This window comes from Capra hircus, chromosome 10 (genome assembly GCF_001704415.2).
Source record: "Capra hircus breed San Clemente chromosome 10, ASM170441v1, whole genome shotgun sequence".
Taxonomy (NCBI): domain Eukaryota; kingdom Metazoa; phylum Chordata; class Mammalia; order Artiodactyla; family Bovidae; genus Capra; species Capra hircus.
The window spans coordinates 64,656,873-64,682,318 of NC_030817.1; the positions used below are offsets into that span (position 1 = coordinate 64,656,873).

The 25,446-nt window shown below is 38.5% G+C and overlaps 1 protein-coding gene across 2 annotated transcripts in view; it reads right to left on the reverse strand.

Annotated features, from left to right (window-relative positions):
* TMEM62 (transmembrane protein 62) overlaps nucleotides 1–25,188 on the reverse strand; it is a 45,365-nt gene extending 20,177 nt beyond the window's left edge. Inside the window, exons 1-8 of one of the 2 annotated variants that reach the window (XM_018054381.1) lie at nucleotides 24,670–25,188; nucleotides 24,231–24,342; nucleotides 22,810–22,947; nucleotides 20,423–20,468; nucleotides 8,511–8,652; nucleotides 5,943–6,067; nucleotides 5,678–5,800; nucleotides 418–468 (exon numbers count right to left, since the gene is read on the reverse strand). In XM_018054381.1, coding sequence (XP_017909870.1) covers nucleotides 418–468; nucleotides 5,678–5,800; nucleotides 5,943–6,067; nucleotides 8,511–8,652; nucleotides 20,423–20,468; nucleotides 22,810–22,947; nucleotides 24,231–24,342; nucleotides 24,670–24,849 — 917 coding nt within the window. In that variant the 5' untranslated portion in view covers nucleotides 24,850–25,188. Of the gene's footprint in view, nucleotides 1–417; nucleotides 574–5,677; nucleotides 5,801–5,942; nucleotides 6,068–8,510; nucleotides 8,653–20,422; nucleotides 20,469–22,809; nucleotides 22,948–24,230; nucleotides 24,343–24,669 lie in introns of both variants that reach the window. The other variant, XM_013967012.2, reaches the window with a different exon arrangement.

A 25,446-nucleotide genomic window follows, 5' to 3' on the forward strand; every position in this document is an offset into this window, starting at 1 on the left:
TGAATTTTCAATTCTATAAGGTTTATATAGTTTTTGCTTTTTTGAAAGGTTATACAGCAAAATTTTTAAGTATATATTTCTGATATATGATATAAATTTGTTAAAGTAGGATACAAATGAATAGATACATTATGATTATGGCAGTGTAAAAACATGCATATACAGAAGCTGAAATGAAAGATAGAAACAATAATGATAGGATTGTGGGTTTCTAAAATTTTTTAAAATTTCAGCAGCTTAAAAACTATATATTTCTTAACTGAATGGGAATGAAATAGTAGGCAATGTATATAATGTTTAGATTGTTGATAAAACTAAAGTGGGGCATCTCACAGCTTTCCCATGAGAATGCAATCACAATGACTTATTCTCTAACAATAACAAACTAAAAGTAAATTCTGAAAAATTGCTACATACCTGATGTGTGTTGAGTGAAGGAGTCTTTCTAGTGGTTCATGTTTAGCAGAACTATAGAGAAGTGACTTAGGATTAGTGATAAGAACCACAGGCCACTCTCCAAAGATCAAATCTGCAAAGCTAAAGAGGTCATGATCAAAAGCAAAGATCCGGTACCTAGAGACCAGAGAACATTGAGGTAATTTAGTCATTTCATATTTTAAGAGGGGCTGAAGGATAAAAACAGAACAAAGGCAAAAATATAAAATCATACTTTCTGAGATCACTTCTTGGAATGCAGAGTAAATAACATTGTCCCTCTTTCCTTCCTGCGCCTTTCACTTTCACATTTTCTCATGCGCGACATTTGTCACAACTGTAATCTGACTGAAACAATGAGTTTCCACTGTGTCCTCAAATAATGCCTGGTAAATAGCACGTACTCTTAATTTTTAAATAAATGTTTATTGAATTAAATCATTTGATTTCCATGCTCTAAGGCTATTTTGAACCTAAAATATTCATCATAAGCCTAACATCTAACATTCTTCATCCTATCGATGCTACATAAAATATTAAAATGAGCACAATTTGAAACCTTTAATTCTTCTTTAAGACATTTATTTCTATAATTTCAAAGAAAATAGCAAAAGTTAAGTTGTTTTGATTTTCTAAATGCACATTGAAAGGTATAACTATTCATTAAAGAATAAGCAAAGTTCTGTATTTTCTAACTTTTAAAACTGAGGAGAAAAATGATTAGCTATGGCAGAAACAATCAGTTCAATTCAGTTCGGTTCAGCCGCTCAGTCGTGTCTGACTCTTTGCAACCCCATGAATCGCAGCACGCCAGGCCTCCCTGTCCATCACCAACTCCCGGAGTTCACTCAGACTCACGTCCATCGAGTCCATGATGCCATCCAGCCATCTCATCCTCTGTCATCCCCTTCTCCTCCTGCCCCCACTCCCTCCCAGCGTCAGAGTCTTTTCCAATGAGTCACCAAATATTCTATGCGCTCCCCTGCATTTCCCAGTCTCCCTGGTATTAGGTTGGGACCATGTGACTAGTTCTGGCCAATGGGCTGTGAACAGAAGTGACATGTATCACACTTCTGGTCCAAAGTACTTAAGGGTGGGTATGAGTTCTCCATGCTCTCTTCCCTGCCCTGGAATTGAGGTGTTGAAATAGTCACGTTGTAAGATGGAGGAAGTCTGAATCCCAGAGTTTCCCTGTGGCTGCAAATTTCCCTGGCTCATACTATGAGTCACACTCCCAGTATGAGTTTACAAAACTGAAAAAAAAAAAAAAACTAAACATCTGTTGGGTTAAGCCACTGATATTTCTAGATTTATTTGCATACCCAACAAAGCCTAGTCTAACATACTAACTGTTTTTAAAAACTCTTCTAGGGAATCTCCTAGCAGTCCAATAGCTAGGACTCTACACTTTCTTTTGCTGAGGGCATAGGTTCAGTCCCTGGTTGGGAAACTAAGATCCCACAAGCAGCACAGTGAAGCCAGAAAAAAAAAAAAAAAACTCTTCTATTGTACTAATATATAATATTAGGGCAAGACGGTTGGATGGCATCACTGACTCAATGGACATGAATTTGAGCAAGTTCAAGGAGATGGTGAAAGACAGGGAAGCCTGGCATGCTGCAGTCTATAGGATCACAAAGAGTCAGATATGACTGAGTGACTGAACAATATATAATAAAATTTAAATATTTATAAGGGCAGATAAAAGTTAGTTTCTTTCAGTAAGACAAACTCTAGATAAAACCCTAGAGTGGAGCACAGGAGAGCAGGTGGGAAGAGAAAGAAAGGAAATGGTTTCATAATTAACATGACTTAACTTGTAACTGTAGCATATATAAGAAATCAAGAAGTTGAACAAGGTTTAGGAAGGCTACCTGGTAAAAAGCAATTCTAGTCCAGCCCACAGCCTCACCATCATGAACAGGCAGGTCTTAGTTCAAAGTAATTACAGTTGCCAAATAATTAGAGGCTTCAAGCTTAACTCTTACACAGTTTCTAGAAAAGCCAACTGAAATGAGTAAGTACTTTCCAAGATATAAAACTGCTTTTTAATTAATGGAGGTACAGTTGACCCTTGAGTGTTGGGGCACCAACACTCAAGCAGTCGAGAATCTGAGTATGACTTCCCAGTCAGACCTCCATAATCTCAGTTCTGCATCCATGGATTCAACTAAACACCGATTGTGAGGTACTATAGTAGGTACTTCGTGAAAACAATCTGCATATACGTGGACCTGCACAGTTCAGACTGTGTTGTTCAAAGGTCAACTGTAGTTAAAAACAGCAAGATAACATTCAGCTTAACAAATATTTACTGAGTATCTAACATCTTCATAGCACTGGGTTTAACAAAGTTAAATAGCAATTGATACAAAACAATGAGATGGTAGTTATCTATACTTATACTTGCACTTAAATAGTTACTCTCAAATATGTACTGCATTCTTCTCAATAAATATATATTCAACAATACTGTATGCTTTTGATAAATAAGTTATGTTTTCTCTTCAAAACACTTTAACCCTAGAACTACCACATGATCCAGCACTTCCACTCCTGGGTATATATCCAATTTGAAAAGATACATGCATCCCAAAGTTCATAGCAGAATTATTTACAATTGCCAAGATATGGAAGCAACCTAAGTGTCCATCAACATAAAAATGGATAAAGATAGGATATATATACAATGGAAAAATACTCAGCCATAAAAAAGAATGGAATTTTGCCATTTGTAACAATGATGGACTTGGAGGGTAGTATGCTAAGTGAATAAATCAGACAGAAAAAGACAAATACTGTACAAGATCACTTATATGTGTAACCTAAAAACTACAACAAACTAGGGAATATAATGAAAAAGAAACAGACTTACAGATAAAGAGAATAAACTAGTAGTTACCATTGGGAAGAGGGAAGAAAGGAGGAGCAAGATAGAAGCAAGAGGTTAAGAGGTACAAACTATTATATATAAAGTAAGCTACCGGGATATTGTGCCACACAGGGAATATGGCCAATAATTTATAATAATAACTGAGTATGACTTTTAAAAACTGTGAATCACAATATTGTATACCTGTAACTTATACAATATTGTACATCAACTATACTACAATTTAAAAAATGCTTAATAATAATAATTTTTAAAAGACTTTAACCTTAATAAGGACCAACTGTAATCTATTTGAAGAACGTAAATCACTAGTATATTGCAGCAGTAACTAGAAAGGCAAATACAAAATTTAGGGAAAGATATGACATATTTCTAGCCCTAATGTTTCTCAAGATAATCACAATGGTGTGATCACTCACCTAGAGCCAGACATCCTGGAATGTGAACTCAAGTGGGCCTTAGAAAGCATCACTACGAACAAAGCTAGTGGAGGTGATGGAATTCCAGTTGAGCTATTTCAAATCCTGGAAGGTGATGCTGTGAAAGTGTTGCACTCAATATGCCAGCAAAATTGGAAAACTCAGCAGTGGACACAGGACTGGAAAAGGTCAGTTTTCATTCTGATCCCAAAGAAAGGCAATGCCAAAGAATGCTCAAACTACCACACAATTGCACTCATCTCACACATTAGTAAAGGAATGCTCAAAATTCTCCAAGCCAGCCTTCAGCAATACGTGAACTGTGAACTTCCTGATGTTCAAGCTGGTTTTAGAAAAGGCAGAGGAACCAGAGATCAAATTGCCAACATCCGCTGGATCATTGAAAAAGCAAGAGAGTTCCAGAAAAATATCTATTTCTGCTTTATTGACTATGCCAAAGCCTTTGACTGTGTGGTTCACAAGAAACTGTGGAAAATTCTGAAAGAGATAGGAATACCAGACCACCTGACCTGCCTCTTGAGAAATTTGTATGCAGGTCAGGAAGCAACAGTTAGAACTGGACATGGAACAACAAACTGGTTCCAAATAGGAAAAGGAGTACGTCAAGGCTGTATATTGTCACCCTGCTTATTTAACTTATAGGCAGAGTACATCATGAGAAATGCTGGGCTGGAAGAAGCACAAGCTAGAATCAAGATTGCTGGGGAAATATCAATAACCTCAGATATGCAGATCACACCACCCTTATGGCAGAAAGTGAAGAGGAACTAAAAGCCTCTCGATGAAAGTGAAAGAGGAGAGTGAAAAAGTTGGCTTAAAGCTCAACGTTCAGAAAACGAAGATCATGACATCTGGTCCCATCACTTCATGGGAAATAGATGGGGAAACAGTGGAAACAGTGTCAGACTTTATTTTTTTGGGCTCCAAAATCACTGCAGATGGTGACTGCAGCCATGAAATTAAAAGACACTTGCTCTTTGGAAGAAAAGTTATGACCAACCTAGATAGCATATTCAAAAGCAGAGACATTACTTTGCCAACAAAGGTCCGTCTAGTCAAGGCTATGGTTTTTCCAGTGGTCATGTATGGATGTGAAAGTTGGACTGTGAAGAAGGCTGAGCGCCGAAGAATTTATGCTTTTGAACTGTGGTGTTGGAGAAGCCTGTTGAGAGTCCCTTGGACTGCAAGGAGATCCAACCAGTCCATTCTGAAGGAGATCAACCCCGGGATTTCTTTGGAAGGAATGCAGCTAAAGCTGAAACTCCAATACCTTGGCCACCTCATGCGAAGAGTTGACTCATTGGAAAAGACTGTGATGCTGGGAGGGAGTGGGGGCAGGAGGAGAAGGGGATGACAGAGGATGAGATGGCTGGATGGCATCACTGACTCGATGGACGTGAATCTGAGTGAACTCCGGGAGTTGATGATGAACAGGGAGGCCTGGCATGCTGCGATTCATGGGGTCGCAAAGAGTTGGACACGACTGAGAGACTGAACTGAACTGAATATTTCTCAAAGTATAGTCTCTTGAGCAACTGGTAGACTTTTTTAAAAAGTAATTTCTTGTGTCCTAACCCAGACCAACACAACCAAAATCTCTAGAGTGAGGGCCTGGTAATCTTTATTTTTCATAAACTCCTCTAAGAGCTTATGTACACTGCAGTTTGAAAACTATTTCCTACAGGATGCATTTGAAACTCCAATGTAACATAGCAATGGCAAACATAACTGCTGCAACAAGGTTTCTGCATAAGGATAAAGACTGTCAGATATATATTTCGCTTCAAAAACAGAGAGATATCACAAGTTTTTCCTTAACTGGGATCATTCATGGTAGTGATCAGAAAACTATTATTGCTTTAGCAAAACTTACACATATAAGTTGTATTTTGTGGGGTAGTTCCCTTACCTTCTGTTATTCTTCCAGTCTCCTAGCTCAAGTTCCAAAGGGCCCTGGAAGTGACGAGTGTGCAAAACAGGCATGAGTCCACCAAGGGTATGAAGATGCCCACACAAATAAGCTGTAGCCGAACTAATCAATAAGAAGCAAATGAAATAAATGAACAAAGATAGCTTGTGATGCCAAGTTAATAAAAATACCTCTTTAGAAAAGCAAAATAGGTAGAAAACAGAAAAGACCTAAAAACAATCTTGATTTTGGAAGCCTGTCTCACCTCATTATTGACCGAAGTCCTGGTGATGGAGAAAGGACAGTGGATGTCGTAAAGTGTCCAAACCAAATACTGTGGTTGCTCCAACTACTTTCCTTGGCCAGTAACGAAAGCTCCTCCATCTGTTTCTGAAATCAGAGAAAAATAGGAGGAGCTTTAATTAGGGCTCAGGCTAAAATATAATGTCAATGGATTATACAACTCTCTTGAGGTTTTATAGTAAGTATATTATGTCTAAGGCTTAAACTTTACTAATCAATGACCTGTATGGGCCTCTGTCAGTTTCAAACTGTTTAAACATACATTATAATTCGTTTGATCCTAAAAATAAGTCTGCGCTAACTAGGACAGGGATTATTCCCACTTGACAGATAAGGAAACAGAGATAATCTTTAAATTATATAAATTTCTTTCTTTACTTCTAAATTTCTTCGTGGAAATAAAGAAGAACCACTAATCTTCTCAGCCCTGTATACCACAGTGCAATAAATAAAGAGGATATCAAAACTAAGCTTATAAAATAAGATGTACATATATCCAAAGGAAGCTTTGTACCAGAATGTTCACAATATTCTAATCATAATAGACAAAAACTAGAAACCATCAGAAAATTGCAGTATATCCATATGTGTACAATGGAATACTACTCAGCAGTAAAAAAGTACACACACAGTAACATGGATGAATCTTAGAGATATATTAAGCAAAAGAAGCCAGACACAAGAGTTCATGCTGTATGATTTCATTTACATAAAATTCTAGAACAAACAGCACTAATCTATACTGACAGAAAACCAATCAGTGGTTCCCCAGAACTGCAGGTGAAGATCAACAATACAACAGAATTTTCTATAGTAATGGAATGTTCTCTCTTGATTGTAGTGAGTTACATCAGTACATACACTTGTCAAAATCCTTCAAATACTCTAAATCAGTGCATTTATTCTATGTAAATCATCACTCATAAAGATAACTTCTGAAATAACTTGTACATATATAAATATACATTAATATTACCTGTGAAGTACTTATAGCAATGAATTCCTGGGTCCTACCTTCAGGTTTTCTAATTTCGTAAGTCTTGGACAAAGTATGAGAATTTGCATTTTACAAGATAGCTGTTTTTCAAGCAGATTATCGAATTATACCTTAAAAAACACTATTCTACAGGGTAGGCTTTAAAATAATGAGCTAATCAACTCTAGACTGTCTAAAGACACTCGGTAGATAGTCAACAAAATACACTTTCATTTAATAAAATGGCTAATAAACACAATGCATTTAACAATATTTTGTTCAAGTTCCTTTAAACCCTCATACCACTTTGAATCTTCCGGCATTTAACAATTCTGCTTTTCATTATAGTTAATTCTACACAGGTCTTAAGCCCCAACAGTAGATAAATATTCTAAGAGGCCAAGGACTTGATCTTATCACCCTTGCATATGGGCACATATGTCTTACATATGTGCACATAATCATTGACATTTGCTGTACCAAGACATAATTAGAGGTTCTCAGATGTGACTTTCCATACAGTTTCAACCCAGCAACAATTTTCACCAAGCTTACAAAAGATACTTTAAAAGAAACGTATTTACTTCAATGGTTGCCCTTCTCTTACCAAAAAAAAAAAAAAAAATAGACTATTAGTTAGAAATGGCAACTGTGGGGATATAGGAATATGCCATATTGTAAACAAAGCTGTATGTTCTGCACCTTGCAAATTGTATGCTCTACTTAGTACCTATTCAATAAATGTTGACTGTTGTTGTTCAGTCATTAAGTCATGTCCAGCTCTTTGCAGCCTCATGGACTGCAGCTTGCCAGGCTCCTCTACCATCCACTGTCTCCTAGAGTTTGCTCAAATTCATGTCTATCAAGACACTGATGCTATGTAACCATCTTAACCTCTACTGCCCTCTTCTCCTCTTGCCTGCAATCATCTTGCCTTCAATTTTTCTCAGCATCATCATCTTTTCCAGTGAGGTGGCTGTTCACATCAGGTAGCCAAAACACTGAAGTTTCAACTTCTGCATCAGTCCTTCCAATGAACATTCAGGGTTGATTTCCTTCAGGATTGACTGGTTTTATCTCCTTACAATCCAAAGGACTCTCAAGAGTCATCTCCAGCACCACAATTCAAAAGCATCAATTCTTCTGCGCTCAGCCTTCTTTATGATCCAACTCTTACATTTGTACATGACATGACTACTGGAAAAACCATAGCTTTGACTAGATGGACCTTTGTTGGCAAAGAGATGTCTTTGCTTTTTAATATGCTGTCTAGGTTTGTCATAGTTTTCCTTCCAAGAAGCAAGCACCTTTTAATTTCATGATATAAAATGTGAGTTATTCCTTTCCCAGGTTTTGGGACAAGAATAGGGATAGCAATAATAGGGTTGAAGGGGTCAATAATTTCTTCTAGCCATACCCAAAACCACAGCAGAATTTTTCGCAAGCATTTCTAGATAAGAATTTGTTTACCTAGGATAACTTTTAAGTGAGCCACATATATCTGAAAAAAATAAAATAGGTTAGCTGCAAAGGGAAGTGGGATTTTTACTGTACCTGATCTAAAATTCCAAAGAAATTAAAAGGTCTCTTAGGCCCTGGATTAAGGCTGGCATCCAAAGAGATGAAAGAATAGTTGCCAAAGGGAGTACTGTGGACATAACGAAAAGAGCCATCCCTCTGTACGGCAGAATACTTCCTAAAAAATAACAAGACAAGAAAGCTTTAGTGCAATCATAGGAAGACAAAATGAGTTTAAATTCCTGCCCTACTATCACACTATATTTTGACTCCCTTTGTAAAGGAAATTTCCATGATCTGACAGAGAAATACATAAAACTAGATACCAGACCCACAATGGATAAATCAATTAAAGTTTTTTTTTTCCCTATTGTCTCCAAAGATGCAAGCAAACATATTCATCAGTAACCAAGCACAAGGTCACCAAGCAAAGCATAAGAGTAGGTGGCTAACTTAAGCAGTCCACTAAACATTTTAAAAGAGATAAATCAGAATACAAGGAAATGGTACTTATCAATCATTAAAAATTGTAGTGCATGTGTGCTAAGTGGCTTCAGTTGTGTCTAACTCTTTGAGACCCAACAGACTTATAGCCTGCCATGCTCCTCTCTCCATGGGATTCTCCAGGCAAAGATCCTGGAGTGGGTTGCCATTCCCTTCTCCAGGGGATCTTCCCAACCCAGGGATCGAACCCTCATTTCTTACATCTCCTGCATTGGCAAGTGAGTTCTTTACCACTAGCACCATCTGGTAAGCCAAAAAATATTGTAGTGAGGGCCTCCTAAGTACCTAGCAGAATTCTTGGTGTAGTGAGATACAAAAGTGTTGAGTTCTTAAAACAGGAGTAAAACAGCTTGAGTCACAATAAAGCCTTGCAAAGAAGAAGTTACTGAGCCAGGAGGAAAATGTTCAGTCAGAACCAGTAAATCTTTTTTTCAGTTTCTAAAAATATATTGAAAACATACACAGGGTCCACATCCAGTAATGAAAGTCCTCATCACCTCAAGTATCAAGAGTATTCAGGTGTCCATTAAGTTAGAGAGTGAAGAGCAAGGAGAAAGGATGGGTAACAGAGTGTACAGGCTTGGCACTCATTGAGTATTTGTTGAATAAATGTGAAAGAAAGTAGAGATTATATTTAAAGCTGCTGCTGCTGCTGCTAAGTTGCTTCCCCATAGACAGCAGCCTACCAGGCTCTTCTGTCCCTGAGATTCTCCAGGCAAGAATACTGGAGTGGGTTGCCATTTCCTTCTCCAATGCATGCATGCATGCTAAGTCGCTTCAGTCATGTCCGATTCTTTGAGACCCTGTGGACAGCAGCCCACCAGGCTCCTCTGGCCACGGGATTCTCTACGCAAGAATACTGGAGTGGGTTGCCATTTCCTTCGCCAATATTTGGAGCATACCTTATTCAAATGTCAGAACATTATAAGAAAATATCTGGGGAGAACTGTAAAGATGGTGGAGGAATAGGACGGGAAGACCACTTTCTCCCTCACAAATTCCTCAAAAGAACATTTCAACGCCGAGCAAACTCCACAAAACAACTTCTGTAGGCTGGCAGAGGACATCAGGCAACCAGAAAAGCAGACCATTGTCTTCAGAAACAGGTAGGAAAAAATATAAAAGACGAAAAAGGAGACAAAGGAGGTGGGGAGGGAGCTCCGTCCCAGGAAGGGAAGCCCATCCCGGGAAGGGAATTTTAAGAAGAGAGGTTTCCAAACACCAGGAAACACTCTCCCTGCCGAGTCTGTGGCAAGCCTTGGAAACACAGAGGGCAACATAACAGGAAGGAAAAATAAAGAAATAATTAAAACCAAGAGATAACAAGCCCACCAGTAACTCCCCCAGCGGAAAAGCAGCACAGACGCCTGCATCCGCCATTGGAAAGTGGGGGCAGGGCAGGGACGCGCGGGAGGCGCGGGCTGCAGAGCTTTGTAAGAATCGGGCAGGAACGCCCCACGCACAACCAGAACGATCTAACTTGGGCTAGCAAACCAGACTGTGGGATAGCTACCACGCGAAAAGCTCGAACATAAGACACCGCCAGGACCGAGCACAGAACAAAGGACGGAACGGAAAAAGCCGGCTGCACACCATCCCCCGCCGGGGACAGGCAGCCAGAGCCGTAAGGACTGGAAAGGGGCAATTGCAGACCTGGAGAGACTTTACTTACCTAACTGCAAGCAGGCTTCTTTGCTAAGACTTCTGGGGGTGCTGGACAGTCACAATCTGCCTCACGGGGGGGCGCCAGCGGTCCACCCAGAAAGCTGAGCAGCAGCGGCAGAAAAGGTGACAGGCCGCGGCGATTGCGCTCGCCTAACTCCTGAGCTACTCGGACCTGGGAAGGACACAAAGCGCAGTCCCAGCCGAATCCGTGCCTCTGAGGGCTGCCTGAGCGCCGAACCTGAGCGGCTTGGACCGGGGAAGTGCACGCAGCCTAGGGCCGGCCCCAGACGGTTCCCGGCTGAGCATCATAGAGCCGGAGCGGTTTGTGTGCCGCGAGAAAGGACAGGTCAAGCGGGGCTGAGACACTGTGTGCACACGACAGTGCTATTTGTTTGCAGCATCCCCCCTCCCCACAGCGCGACTGAACTAGTGAGCCTAAAAACTAGCAAACAGAAGAAGTTAAACAGAGGGAATCACCTTGGAAGTGATCCCACACGGCCCACAACATCAGAGAAGGGCCAGAAATATTTTTACTATTTTTAAAATCATTCCTTTTTGTTTGTTTGTTTTTTCTTTTCTTGTTTCTTTTTCTAACTTTTTTTTAATTGTTAAGTCTTCTATTTCTCCTCTAATTTTTATTTCTATAACCTACTATTACTATTTTTTTAAAAAAAAGACTTTTTTTTTTTCTTTAAGGCAAACACCATATATAGTCTTTGGATGGTTGTTGCTGGTTTTTGGGGTTTTTTTTTGTTTTTTTGTTTTTGTTTTTGTTGTTGTTGTTGTTCTTGTTGTTGTTTTTAATAATTCTTGTTATTTTTTTCTTTCTTCCTTTTTCCTTCTGCTTCTTTTCTTTAATATAGTATTTTTGAAAATCCAACCTCTACTCTAGATTTTTAATCTTTGCTCTTAGGTTTTTGTTGTCAATTTTGTACATTTAAAAACCCAAACTTCACTACCCAAGTTTACCTGAGAGCGAGATTAGTGGCTTGACCACTCTCTCCTCCTTTGGACTCTCCTTTTTCTCCACCAGGTGGACTCTGTCTCTTTTCTCCCCCATCTCTTCTCTATCCAACTCTGCGAATCGCTGTGTGTTCCAGACAGTGGAGAACACCGAAGGAACTGGTTACTGGCAGATTTGTCTCTCTCCTTCTCATTCCTCTCTCTTATCCTCCTGGTCACCTCTGTCTACTTCCTCTTCTCTTCCCCATATAACTCCGTAAATACCTCTGAGCGGTCCAGACTATACAGCGCACATAAGGAAGTGACTACTGGCTAGCTTGCTCGCTCCTCTTTTGATCTCACCGCATCTCATTCCAGTTACCTCTAACTACCCCCCTCCATCTTCTCTTCTCCTTGTAACTCAGTGAACCTCTCTGAGTGTCCCTCAGTGTGGAGAAACTTTTCATCTTTAACCTAGATGTTTTATCATCAGTGCTGTATAGATGGAGAAGCCTAGAGGCTACTGTAAAAATAAAACTGAAAACCAGAAGCAGGAGGCTTAAATCCAAAGCCTGAAAACGTTAGAGAACTCTTGAATTCAGGGAACATTAAGCAATAGGAGCTCATCAAATGCCTTCATACCTACACTGAAACCAAGCTCCACCCAAGGGCCAACAAGTTCCAAAACAAGACATACCACTCAAATTCTCCAGCAACACAGGAACACTCCCCTGAGCTTCAATATACAGGCAGCTCAAAGTTATTCCAAAACCTTTGATGTCTCATAACCCATTACTGGTCACTCCACTGCACTCCAGAGAGAAGAAACCCAGCTCCACCCACCAGAACTCCAACATAAGCCTCCCTAAACAGGAAACCTTAACAAGCCACTGATAGAACCCCACCCACAGTGAGGAAGCTCCATAATAAAGAGAACTCCACAAATTACCAGAATATAAAAAGGCCACCCCAAACGCAGCAATATAACCAAGATGAAGAGACAGAGGAATACTCAGCAGGTAAAGGAACAGGAGAGTTGCCCGCCAAACCAAACAAAAGAGGAAGAAGTAGGGAATCTACCTGAGAAGGAATTCCGAATATTGATAGTGAAAATGATCCAAAATCTTGAAATCAAAATGGAATCACAGATAAATAGCCTAGAGACAAGGATTGAGAAGATGCAAGAAAGGTTTAACAAGGACCTAGAAGAAATAAAAAAGAGTCAAAATATAATGAATAACGCAATAAATGAGATCAGAAACACTCTGGAGGCAACAAACAGTAGAATAACAGAGGCAGAAGATAGGATTAGTGAAATAGAAGATAGAATGGTAGAAATAAATGAATCAGAGAGGAAACAAGAAAAACGAATTAAAAGAAACGAGGACAATCTCAGAGGCCTCCAGGACAATATGAAACGCTCCAACATTCGAATTATAGGAGTCCCAGAAGAAGAAGACAAAAAGAAAGATCATGAGAAAATCCTTGAGGAGATAATAGTTGAAAACTTCCCTAAAATGGGGAAGGAAATAATCACCCAAGTCCAAGAAACACAGAGAGTTCCAAATAGGATAAACCCAAGGCAAACACCCCAAGACACATATTAATCAAATTAACAAAGATCAAACATAAAGAACAAATATTAAAAGCAGCAAGGGAAAAACAACAAATAACACACAAGGGGATTCCCATAAGGATAACAGCTGATCTTTCAATAGAAACTCTTCAGGCCAGGAGGGAATGGCAAGACATACTTAAAGTGATGAAAGACAATAACCTACAGCCCAGATTACTGTACCCAGCAAGGATCTCATTCAAATACGAAGGAGAAATCAAAAGCTTTACAGACAAGCAAAAGCTGAGAGAATTCAGCACCACCAAACCAGCTCTCCAACAAATTCTAAAGGATATTCTCTAGACAGGAAACACGAAAAGGGTGTATAAACCCGAACCCGAAACAATAAAGTAAATGGTAACGGGATCATACTTATCAATAATTACCTTAAACATAATTGGGTTGAAGCCCCAACCAAAAGGCAAAGGCTGGCCGAATGGATACAAAAACAAGACCCCTCTATATGCTGCTTACAAGAGACCCACCTCAAAACAAGGGACACATACGACTGAAAGTGAAGGGCTGGAAAAAGATATACCATGCAAATAGAGACCAAAAGAAAGCAGGAGTGGTAATACTCATATCCGATAAAATAGACTTTAAAACAAAGGCTGTGAAAAGAGACAAAGAAGGACACTACATAATGATCAAAGGATCAATCCAAGAAGAAGATATAACAATTATAAATATATATGCACCCAATATAGGAGCACCGCAATATGTAAGAGAAATGCTAACAAGTATGAAAGGGGAAATCAACAATAACACAATAATAGTGGGAGACTTTAATACCCCACTCACACCTATGGACAGATCAACTAAACAGAAAATTAACAAAGAAACGCAAACTTTAAATGATACATTAGATCGGTTAGACCTAATTGATATCTATAGGACATTTCATCCCAAAACAATGAATTTCACCTTTTTTTCAAGTGCTCATGGAACCTTCTCCAGGATAGATCACATCCTGGGCCATACATAAATCTAAACTTGATAAATTCAAAAAAATCGAAATCATTCCAAGCATCTTTTCTGACCATAATGCATTAAGATTAGATCTCAATTACACGAGAAAAACTATTAAAAATTCCAGCATATGGAGGTTGAACGACACACTTCTGAATAACCAACAAATCACAGAAGAAATCAAAAAAGAAATCAAAATATGCATAGAAACGAATGAAAATGAAAACACAACAACCCAAAACCTGTGGGACACTATAAAAGCAGTGCTAAGAGGAAAGTTCATAGCAATACAGGCATACCTCAAGAAACAAGAAAAAAGTCAAATAAATAACCTAACTCTACAAATAAAGCAACTAGAAAAGGAAGAATTGGAGAACCCCAGAGTTAGTAGAAGGAAAGAAATCTTAAAAATTAGGGCAGAAATAAATGCAAAAGAAACAAAAGAGACCATAGCAAAAATCAACAAAGCCAAAAGCTGGTTCTTTGAAAGGATAAATAAAAGTGACAAACCATTAGCCAGACTCATCAAGAAACAAAGAGAGAAAAATCAAATCAATAAAATTAGAAATAAAAATGGAGAGACCACAACAGACAACACAGAAATACAAAGGACCATAAGAGACTACTATCAGCAGTTGTATGCCAATAAAATGGACAACGTGGAAGAAATGGACAAATTCTTAGAAAAGTACGATTTTCCAAAACTGAACCAGGAAGAAATAGAAAATCTTAACAGACCCATCACAAGCACGGAAATAGAAACTATAATCAGAAATCTTCCAGCAAACAAAAGCCCAGGTCCAGACGGCTTCACAGCTGAATTCTACCAAAAATTTCAAGAAGAGCTAACACCTATCCTCCTCAAACTCTTCCAGAAAATTGCAGAGGAAGGTAAACTTCCAAACTCATTCTATGAGGCCACCATCACCCTAATACCAAAACCTGACAAAGATGTCACAAAAAAAGAAAACTACAGGCCAATATCACTGATGAACATAGATGCAAAAATCCTCAACAAAATTCTAGCAATCAGAATCCAACAACACATTAAAAAGATCATACACCATGACCAAGTGGGCTTTATCCCAGGGATGCAAGGATTCTTCAATATCCACAAATCAATCAACGTAATTCACCACATTAACAAATTGAAAAATAAAAGCCATATGATTATCTCAATAGATGCAGAGAAGGCCTTTGACAAAATTCAACATCCATTTATGATAAAAACTCTCCAGAAAGCAGGAATAGAAGGAACATACCTCAACATAATAAAAGCTATATATGACAAACCCACAGCAAACATTATCCTCAATGGTGAAAAATTGAAAGCTTTTCCCCTAAAGTCAGGAACAAGACAAGGGTGCCCACTTTCACCGCTACTATTCAACAGTTCTGGAAGTTTTGGCCACAGCAATCAGAGCAGAAAAAGAAATAAAAGGAATCCAAATTGGAAAAGAAGTAAAACTCTCACTGTTTGCAGATGACATGATCTTCTACATGGAAAACCCTAAAGACTCCACCAGAAAATTACTAGAGCTCATCAATGAATATAGTAAAGTTGCAGGATATAAAATCAACACACAGAAATCCCTTGCATTCCTATACACTAATAGTGAGAAAGTAGAAAAAGAAATTAAGGAAACAATTCCATTCACCATTGCAACGAAAAGAATAAAATACTTAGGAATATATCTACCTAAAGAAACTAAAGACCTATATATAGAAAACTATAAAACACTGATGAAAGAAATCAAAGAGGACACTAATAGATGGAGAAATATACCATGTTCATGGATCGGAAGAATCAATATAGTGAAAATAAATATACTACCCAAAGCAATTTACAAATTCAATGCAATCCCTATCAAGCTACCAGCCATATTTCTCACAGAACTAGAACAAATAATTTCAAGATTTGTATGGAAATACAAAAAACCTCGAATAGCCAAAGCAATCTTGAGAAAGAAGAATGGAACTGGAGGAATCAACTTGCCTGACTTCAGGCTCTACTACAAAGCCACAGTCATCAAAACAGTATGGTACTGGCACAAAGACAGACATATAGATCAATGGAACAAAATAGAAAGCCCAGAGATAAATCCACACACATATGGACACCTTATCTTTGACAAAGAAGGCAAGAACATACAATGGAGAAAAGACAATCTCTTTAACAAGTGGTGCTGGGAAAACTGGTCAACCACTTGTAAAAGAATGAAACTAGATCACTTTCTAACACCGCACACAAAAATAAACTCAAAATGGATTAAAGATCTAAATGTAAGACCAGAAACTATAAAACTCCTAGAGGAGAACGTAGGCAAAACACTCTCCAACATAAATCACAGCAGGATCCTCTATGATCCACCTCCCAGAATTCTGGAAATAAAAGCAAAAATAAACAAATGGGATCTAATTAAAATTAAAAGCTTCTGCACAACAAAGGAAAATATAAGCAAGGTGAAAAGACAGCCTTCGGAATGGGAGAAAATAATAGCAAATGAAGCAACTGACAAACAACTAATCTCAAAAATATACAAGCAACTTATGCAGCTCAATTCCAGAAAAATAAACGGCCCAATCAAAAAATGGGCCAAAGAACTAAATAGACATTTCTCCAAAGAAGACATACAGATGGCTAACAAACACATGAAAAGATGCTCTACATCACTCATTATTAGAGAAATGCAAATCAAAACCACAACGAGGTACCACTTCACACCAGTCAGAATGGCTGCGATCCAAAAATCTGCAAGCGATAAATGCTGGAGAGGGTGTGGAAAAAAGGGAACCCTCCTACACTGTTGGTGGGAATGCAAACTAGTACAGCCACTATGGAGAACAGTGTGGAGATTCCTTAAAAAATTGCAAATAGAACTACCTTATGACCCAGCAATCCCACTGCTGGGCATACACACCATGGAAACCAGAACTGAAAGAGACACATGTACCCCATTGTTCATCGCAGCACTGTTTATAATAGCCAGGACATGGAAACAACCTAGATGTCCATCAGCAGATGAATGGATAAGAAAGCTGTGGTACATATACACAATGGAGTATTACTCAGCCGTTAAAAAGAATTCATTTGAATCAGTTCTGATGAGATGGATGAAACTGGAGCCGATTATACAGAGTGAAGTAAGCCATAAAGAAAAACACCAATACAGTATACTAACACATACATATGGAATTTGGAAAGATGGCAATGACGACCCTGTATGCAAGACAGCAAAAAAGACGCAGATGTGTATAACAGACTTTTGGACTCAGAGGGAGAGGGAGAAGGAGAGGGTAGAATGATTTGGGAGAATGGCATTGTAACATGTATACTATCATGTAAGAATTGAATCGCCAGTCTATGTCTGACGCAGGATACAGCATGCTTGGGGCTGGTGCATGGGGATGACCCACAGAGATGTTATGGGGAGGGAGGTGGGAGGGGGGTTCATGTTTGGGACACATGTAAGAATTAAAAATTTTAAAATTAAAAAAATAAAAAACTAAAAAAAAAAAAAAGAAAATATCCGAGTGTCTTATATGATATTTTACCTAACAGTACATGTGAAAGAAATACAAATTAACTTCTGAAATTTAATGTGCCATCAGGGAGCTATTTTTAAGCAACAACAACTATCAAATATATCATAAATTTACTGTCATAGATATTATGATTAATAGTCAATTGGTTCTATTACTTCTCTTCCTGATATTTTAAAAATTCCTATTTCAGGGTTTTTTCCTCATTAAAATTTGTATTGATATTTTTCCTGCTTTTTTTTTCACAGTTTTTCTTCAAGATCTTATAATCTCATATATATTATTTCCTTTCCTACATTTTTGACATATTAAAATCTGACTATCTAAAATAAAATTCAGGTACTTGAAAGAGTTTAAAATATATAATAGTCTTTGAATTCTAGATTTTGGCATCTCTGAGGCATTCTAGGGATCATGATTTAACCTCAAGATTTTTTTCCTTCCTTTCATGTGATACTTCCTAATGCCTGTATCTCTAGCTAAATGTCATTTATTAACTCTAGATAAAGTTTAATGGTTAGAAACAAAAATATAAAGGCAAGAAACTTTAAAGTGATTAATAATTTGACTTTTCCCAATTACTAATCAGACCCTAAATCCTGTTAATTCTTTGAAAATGTCTCTTAAGCCCATTCCCATAATCACCATCAAAGATACAAATAGCTAATAAGAAGTGGGCGATTTTCATCTCTGTCCTTCTCTTTTCTCACTTTAACAAAAGAGGACAACCCCCTCTTCCATGTTATGGTGACTCTATCTGTTAACCAGTTATCATCCTCAAATTCATGTCACCATCCCCATATCCACGATCCTCATTCAGACAGGTCTTCTACTCATTTCCAGCCTTTTCCTTATGATGGTTAAACTACTGTAGGATTTTCCTACTTGGTCTATACAACTCCAGTCTCTCCCTTTTCCTTTTTATTATCCCTATCTCTAGTTTGTTATGTATCTGCCCTTTATAAAATACTATTTTCCTATGTTGCTAATCTCCTTAGGAACCTATACTGGATTATAAACTATTAATACCCATCACATCTAAATTTCTATGCTTGTCACTTGACATCACCATGAACTGGCTCTACACTCTCTATCCAACGTTGTATCAATCCGCAAAATGAACCTTTATTCTGATTATAACAATTTCCTTACTGCACTCAAAACCTCATTCTAGTTTTTAAAGCTCTGTTTATACTCATCCTTTTGCCTAAAATATACCCCTCAAAATTTCTTACTCCTCCAAAGGCTACCCGTCTTTTAAGACTGGACACGATTTTCACTACTTTTACAAAGTCTTTTCTAACTTGCAACTAGTAGATAAATAGATCTAATGTACAGTGTAGTAATTATAATTTTAAAATACTGTATTATAAACTTCAAAGTTGTTAACAGACCAGATCTTAATTGTTTACTCCACAAAAAAGAAACAATAACTATGTGAAGTGATAGAGATATTAGCTAATCTTATGTGATAATCATATTACAATATATAAATGAATCATACTAACACACTGCACACCTTAAGCTTACATAATGTTATATGTCAGTTATATCTCAATGAAAAACAAAAATGAAAAATAAAGTCTGCTATATGTCTACCCCATGCTGACGTGTGCCTTTTCTGATTTCTCATAGTGATAATTAAGTGTAACAAATAATCTAGCATTTCATCAGCCATTCCTTCGTGTTCTTTTCTAACCATTTCCTAAACAAATTTCATCTACCTTAACTAGACTCACTTGAAGATAGAGGGCATATTTCTTTCTCTCATACTATCCACCTAATGATAGACTCTTAATACTTGCTACTTGACTAATTGACAATGTAGAACAAAGCTACTGAAACAATGGAGAACAAAGCTACAGGAACAAAAAGTGAAATTACAGCCAAAAGAAGAATTCCAATACACTGAAACTAGACAATTGGTTTTCTGATTCAAAAATCCTTTCATATTCATTGCCTTTTTCATATTTATGCACATAAATCTGGGGAAGGCAATGGCACCCCACTCTAGTACTCTTGCCTGGGAACTCCCATGGGTGGAGGAACTTGGTAGGCTGCAGTCCATGGGGTCATGAAGAGTCGGACAAGACTGAGCGACTTCACTTTCATTTTTCACTTTCAGGCATTGGAGAAGGAAATGGCAACCCACTCCAGCGTTCTTGCCTGGAGAAACCCAGGGACAGAGGAGCCTGGTAGGCTGCTGTCTATGGGGTCGCACAGAGTCAGACATGACTGAAGTGACTTAGCAGCAGCAGCACATTAATTTAAAAAAAATATTTGTATGACATATTGGACAAAGCACCCAGAAGTGACCAACTGGGCTCTTCAGCCACCCCAGAGGCTAACAGAATCAGTAGGTTAGTATTCTTAAAGTCCACAGTACTCTGATTGACAAGCTCTGATCTAAATGACTTTTGCTGTATATCAACAGCAAAAAAACAAACAGTCTGTATAAAATATTAAAAGTACCATTAGCCAACAAAAAGCATTAAATTATATGAAATGAAAAGAACAAAGGGCTGTCTAAGCAAACAAACAAAAATGAATCACCAAAATAATAATGATAAACAACTAAAAGGCTCCATTTTTTAATTACCAGAGGTTCTTTTCTCCGTTAAAAAATGTTATCACCCATTAAGTGAATTGACTGTACCCTCTTTGTAACACAAACTCTACATTGTTGTCTATCTTCTGTTCATTACAGTACCTGTAATAATTCTCAACGCTCTCCCGACTTGGAATGTTGAATGCATCTAATTAAAAAGAAAAGAGCAAATATCATCTATATTAAAAAGAAAAATGCAAACATGTTAATGACTGAAGAAAAATGACAATTCTTTCAATAATACTTTAGATGACAGATGCCAATTAATTAGACTAGCATTTAATTTTAATTTTTAAAACTTAGTAACTTAATAGAATTCAGATTATCTGGAAACTTATCTAAGGCATCTATTATATTGAAGAAGAATAAGTACTTTGAATTATGCATTAGTCAGAATAAATCAATTTGATGTTGTAAGACTGGATGACTGCTGCTACTATTTTAATCATGTGCCTCTGGGAGTCAAGAAGGACTGGATTCATGGCTGATATACGGATCCATGTCAAGGACTTCTATATAGTAGATGACTTTGATAATAGGGCCAAAGCCCCTCTCTTCTTAAATCTTAAAAAAGACTCAGTAATAAAGAAGTTATATAATGGTAAGGAAAAAGGTTAAGGACATCATAGAATACTTATCTGGAAATAGAATTTCATAGAGCTTGATTGCTTGATTGCAATAGCTAAAATTGTCTATCAGTTTTGACTTCCAAGAATCCACTACATTTCTAATAAACTTACGAGAATAAGCTGTAAATTCAATTTAGGCCAAAAGAAACATTATCACATATATAATCCTCTTGCTTAAGAGAACAACTCTGTTATAGTTAATTTTTTTTTTTTTTTTTTTGCCACATGGCATGGCCTACAGGATCTGTTTCCAGACCAGGGATTGAACTCAGTTCACAGAAGTGAAAGCACTGAGTCATAACCATGAGACCACCAAGGAACTCCCTGTTACAGTTAAATGTTAATAAAGATTCATGTATGTATATATATACGTGTGTGTATACATGCATACACATACATATATATACCATTAGCATTTATGCCTATACAAATCAAATGATTATGAACTCCAAAAGACTATCCAAATTATTTAATCACAAAACTTCATTTGATACCTGTTACTTAAAATACGTCAGTAGTTTGGCTTGGAAAACTTTTAATATACGCAGATTTGCTTTTTATTGAAAAAGAATTTGACCAGTACCCCTAATTAAGGTCAGGGAAAAAAAGGGAATGTAAACATACCAGAGAAAGTTGTAAGCCAGAACCCTACCTTTAATTATAATTTCTAGCTGATTTGTAAGAACTATAGTTGACACTTGAACAACACGGATTTGAACTATGTAAAGCCACTTCCATGTGAATTTTGTTCTATAAATATATATTACAGTACTATAGATCCTTGGTTGGTTGAATCTGCAGATGCAGAGGGCCAACTGCAAAATTATACCCAAATTTTCAACTGCCTGGTAGTTGGTCCCCTTAACTTCCACATTGTTCAAGGGTTAACTGTTTTGTTTCTTTTTAATATTTATTTGTTCATTATTTTTGGCTGTACTGGGTCTTCTTTGTTGTGTACATGGGCTTTCTCTAGTTGCAGTGAGCAAAGGAGCAACTGTTTTTTATAGAGAGCATTTTCTGATCTAACTAATAGCTGTGTATTTCACCAGATAGAATTTATAAATATACCTTTTGAAAAAATATATAAATAGGTATTCATCAGCAATGAATAATAAAATGAGGCAGACAAAATGAAATACTTAAATAATCAAAAAGAAAGTTAACTTTTATGAAACAAACAAATTTACCATCAGGACCCTTGGAAAATAGTTCATTTTCTTATTAACGTAAAAATCACAATCTAAAAAATTGGGAAGGGGTTATCCATTTCTCTTTACACATATGTGGATATACTTGTCACTTAAATTTTTAAATATATATAGCAAAATTCAATCTTTGTGATGTACAGTTCTAAAGATATCGACAAGCACATAGTCATGTATCTACCAGCACACTCAAGACACAGAACAGTATCTTCACCACCCCAAAATTATCTCACGATGGCTCTTTGTAGTCAGCCTCTTTATCTCCAACCCTTGGCAACCACAATCTGTTCTCTGTCTATAGTTTTGCCTTTTCTTGAATATCATATAAATGAAATTATACAGTATATAGACTTATGGATTTTGCTTCTTTCACTTAGCAAAAGTATATCTTTTTAAACATCCTCCTCCATAGATTTTGCTATATGCTTTTCTTCCATGTAAGGAAGAAAGAAATCATACCAACTTCCCCCTCAAGGCCTAATAGTGACATCTGAAGTTTTAAAATCACATATTGCAGTTGTATTTCTTAGTTGTGGTCTTCAGTGTATGTAAACTTATGCTACAATGTCCCATTTTATAATTTTACAATTTAAATTGGAGAATCTGGGCTCCTATAAAGATCTAGTCTTAATTACAGGCGGGACTTCACTCTTACCATGATTTCCTTTGATATCGAGCCACTTGGTTTTTTCCATGACTTTTGTCTTCTTTAGAATACTATGGTAAGTTTGCCATTCTACCTCTTGCTGCATGGATCCCAAATTTTCCTTTGTTTTGGCATCTGTCAGGTCTCCTGTAGGTATGTAAAGAAGGTAAAGAAGGTAATCACAATGCAAAGTAAAGCTGGACTGGGTTTCAACTTTTTTTTTAATGCACACTGAAGAACAAAGATATTCAAAGTACTCAACATGTTTAAGGATAACCACTGTGAATCCACCTGCATCCAAAGCAAGTCATCTAAATTAAGATTCTCAGATAAAATAATAATAAGATTCTTAGGACTTCCCTGGCAGTTCAGTGGTTAAGACTCCGTACTCCCAACGGAGGGGGCACAGGTTCCATCCCTGGTTGGAGACCTAAGATCTCATATGCCACATAGTGCAGCCTAAAAAAAATAAAACAAGATTCTCAGCATGGATTTTTTGTTTCTTATAGGTCAACAAGTGCCTTTATAACCCCCTGTTACATTAGAAATGGGTTGTGAAAACTATACCTTTAAAGAGAGCCGTAAAAATGCATCTTGAAACTCTGACAAATTGAAAACTCTTTAATAATAAATTCCAACACTTTGGGCAGTTGCCTAGTATCTATGGCAACCTAATTTTCCAAACCCCAAATCAGGAAATGTGATCTAACAAAGTATTAATTTTACAGCAAGAAAATCTGGAAGGTGTAGCTTGGAAAATGAAATAGGAAATTAAGCATTTGAAACTGAGATCATCCATAAAATGAGGACTTCATCCTATCAGCAGAGATGTTTCTGTAAGGTGGGTGGAAGATGAATTTCCCAAGAGCCAGGATAGACGCTCCTTTAGCTTCTTCTTCAACACAGTTGGGAGCAAAGGGTTTGGGGTTTGAACATTCCAGGGAACCAAGCCACAGAAGTAGGAAGGGATGAAAAACAACAGTCCGTCAAACAACTGACGGTATAAGAACGATTAATACTGCAAAGAAAATGGAAAAGTTTAATTAAAAAAATAAAAACAAGAGTATAAGGAGAAGGATGAGAACTTTCCATTCCTGGTTAAAGGTCTTTCCTTAATTCTCTCTCAAATCTAGAAGTACAACAACAAAACAGACACAGATACAGCAGACAGGACACTAACATGAGAATCACGTGCCTTGCTTCTACCGCTAGGACGAAACCTTGCTATGGCAAGTCATTTAGACCGGATCTTAACTCAGTTATCCACAGGCAAAGAAAATTGCAATATCCCATCTCCTCTACAGGAGGAGGGCTCACCTGAGGCTGCAGCTAAAGTTTTCCTAACGTCCCTTAGTTAAAAGGTTGCAGCACTGGTTGCATTCTACCACTGGGACCACAGGACCACAGGACAGCACGGCAATCGTCCCTACCTGTTGCTAGGACGAGAGCTGGTTGAATGATGTCAACAGTTTCAGAACAGAACTTCTCTAAGTCTACAGCTCTGCCTGGATCGCGAAACCTGCTCAGGTGAATGTCGGATATCTGCCGAAAGCGAGTATTGAACAGAGATCCGAGTCAGGAAGAGGCGGCACAGACCGAGACGACCCAGGGGCTCTCTCCGGCGGAAGAAAAAGGCAAAGACTCAGAGCATTCACGATCCCCCAGGGGGGACCAAGCACGAGCAGCAGCAGCACCACCACCACCACCATCACCACCACCCCGCCCCCAGCGCAGAGATTGGGCCGGAACAGGAGCGGGTCGCGCCCCAGTGGAAACTGCCGGCGTCTCATACCGCTTGGTGCCCGCTCTGAAACCCCATGAGCCCCACCACCACCACCACCTCCCCAGCCCGGGCGCCCGCTGCGTCACCTGCAGACCCCAGAAGACGTTGCTGGCTCCGGGACCCGGCGCAGGGTGCGGGCTCCGGGGAGTGCGGGGCTGAGGCAGTGGTGAAGACCAGCCGGCCAGGCCGTAGTGTTCCAAGAACACTGCAGCCAAGGCCGCGGCCGCCAGTCCCGCGACCACCCTGACGGCCAGCCCTGCAGCCATTCAGCCCGCCGAAGCGCGGCCCTTGTGTGCGTGGCCGGAGCTAGGACCAAGCGGCGCCCGCAGGGAACTGCTGTGGCTGCACTTCCGGACTCTATGGTCGCGCGGCCTAGGGCGCCGGGCCGGTCGGCCGCCACCTGCACCTGCACCTGGCCGTGCACCTGCCTGCGGGCCGCGCCTTTAGGATCGGTTTGCAAATGTGATACAGGGAAAGAAAAGGAATCCGAGTCCCCCAGCGCCACTCGCGGCTGCCTAGGCGCGGCAGGGAAGGATCCTAGCTCAGGGAGGCGGAAGCAAGCGTCCCGGCTCCGCCTTAGTCAATCACGCTTGACCTAGGTGGTCGGTTTCCTCGTAAACCGGAGTTAATAATACCTCCAGAGCGTACTTTGCAGGGTTGTTGTGAAAATCAAAGTTTGTATGAGGACGCTTTTTAAATCGCTGTACAAATGTGGCAGGTGGCTTCCTCTGGTCCCTTCTGATTATCAACAACGTCGCTGTAAATTTTCTATAGATTTCATCCATATACTTTGTGAGAGAATTTTTTTCTTAAACCTGATTTCACGTGCACTTGGTTACATAATGCTCTAAAACAGTGGTGTG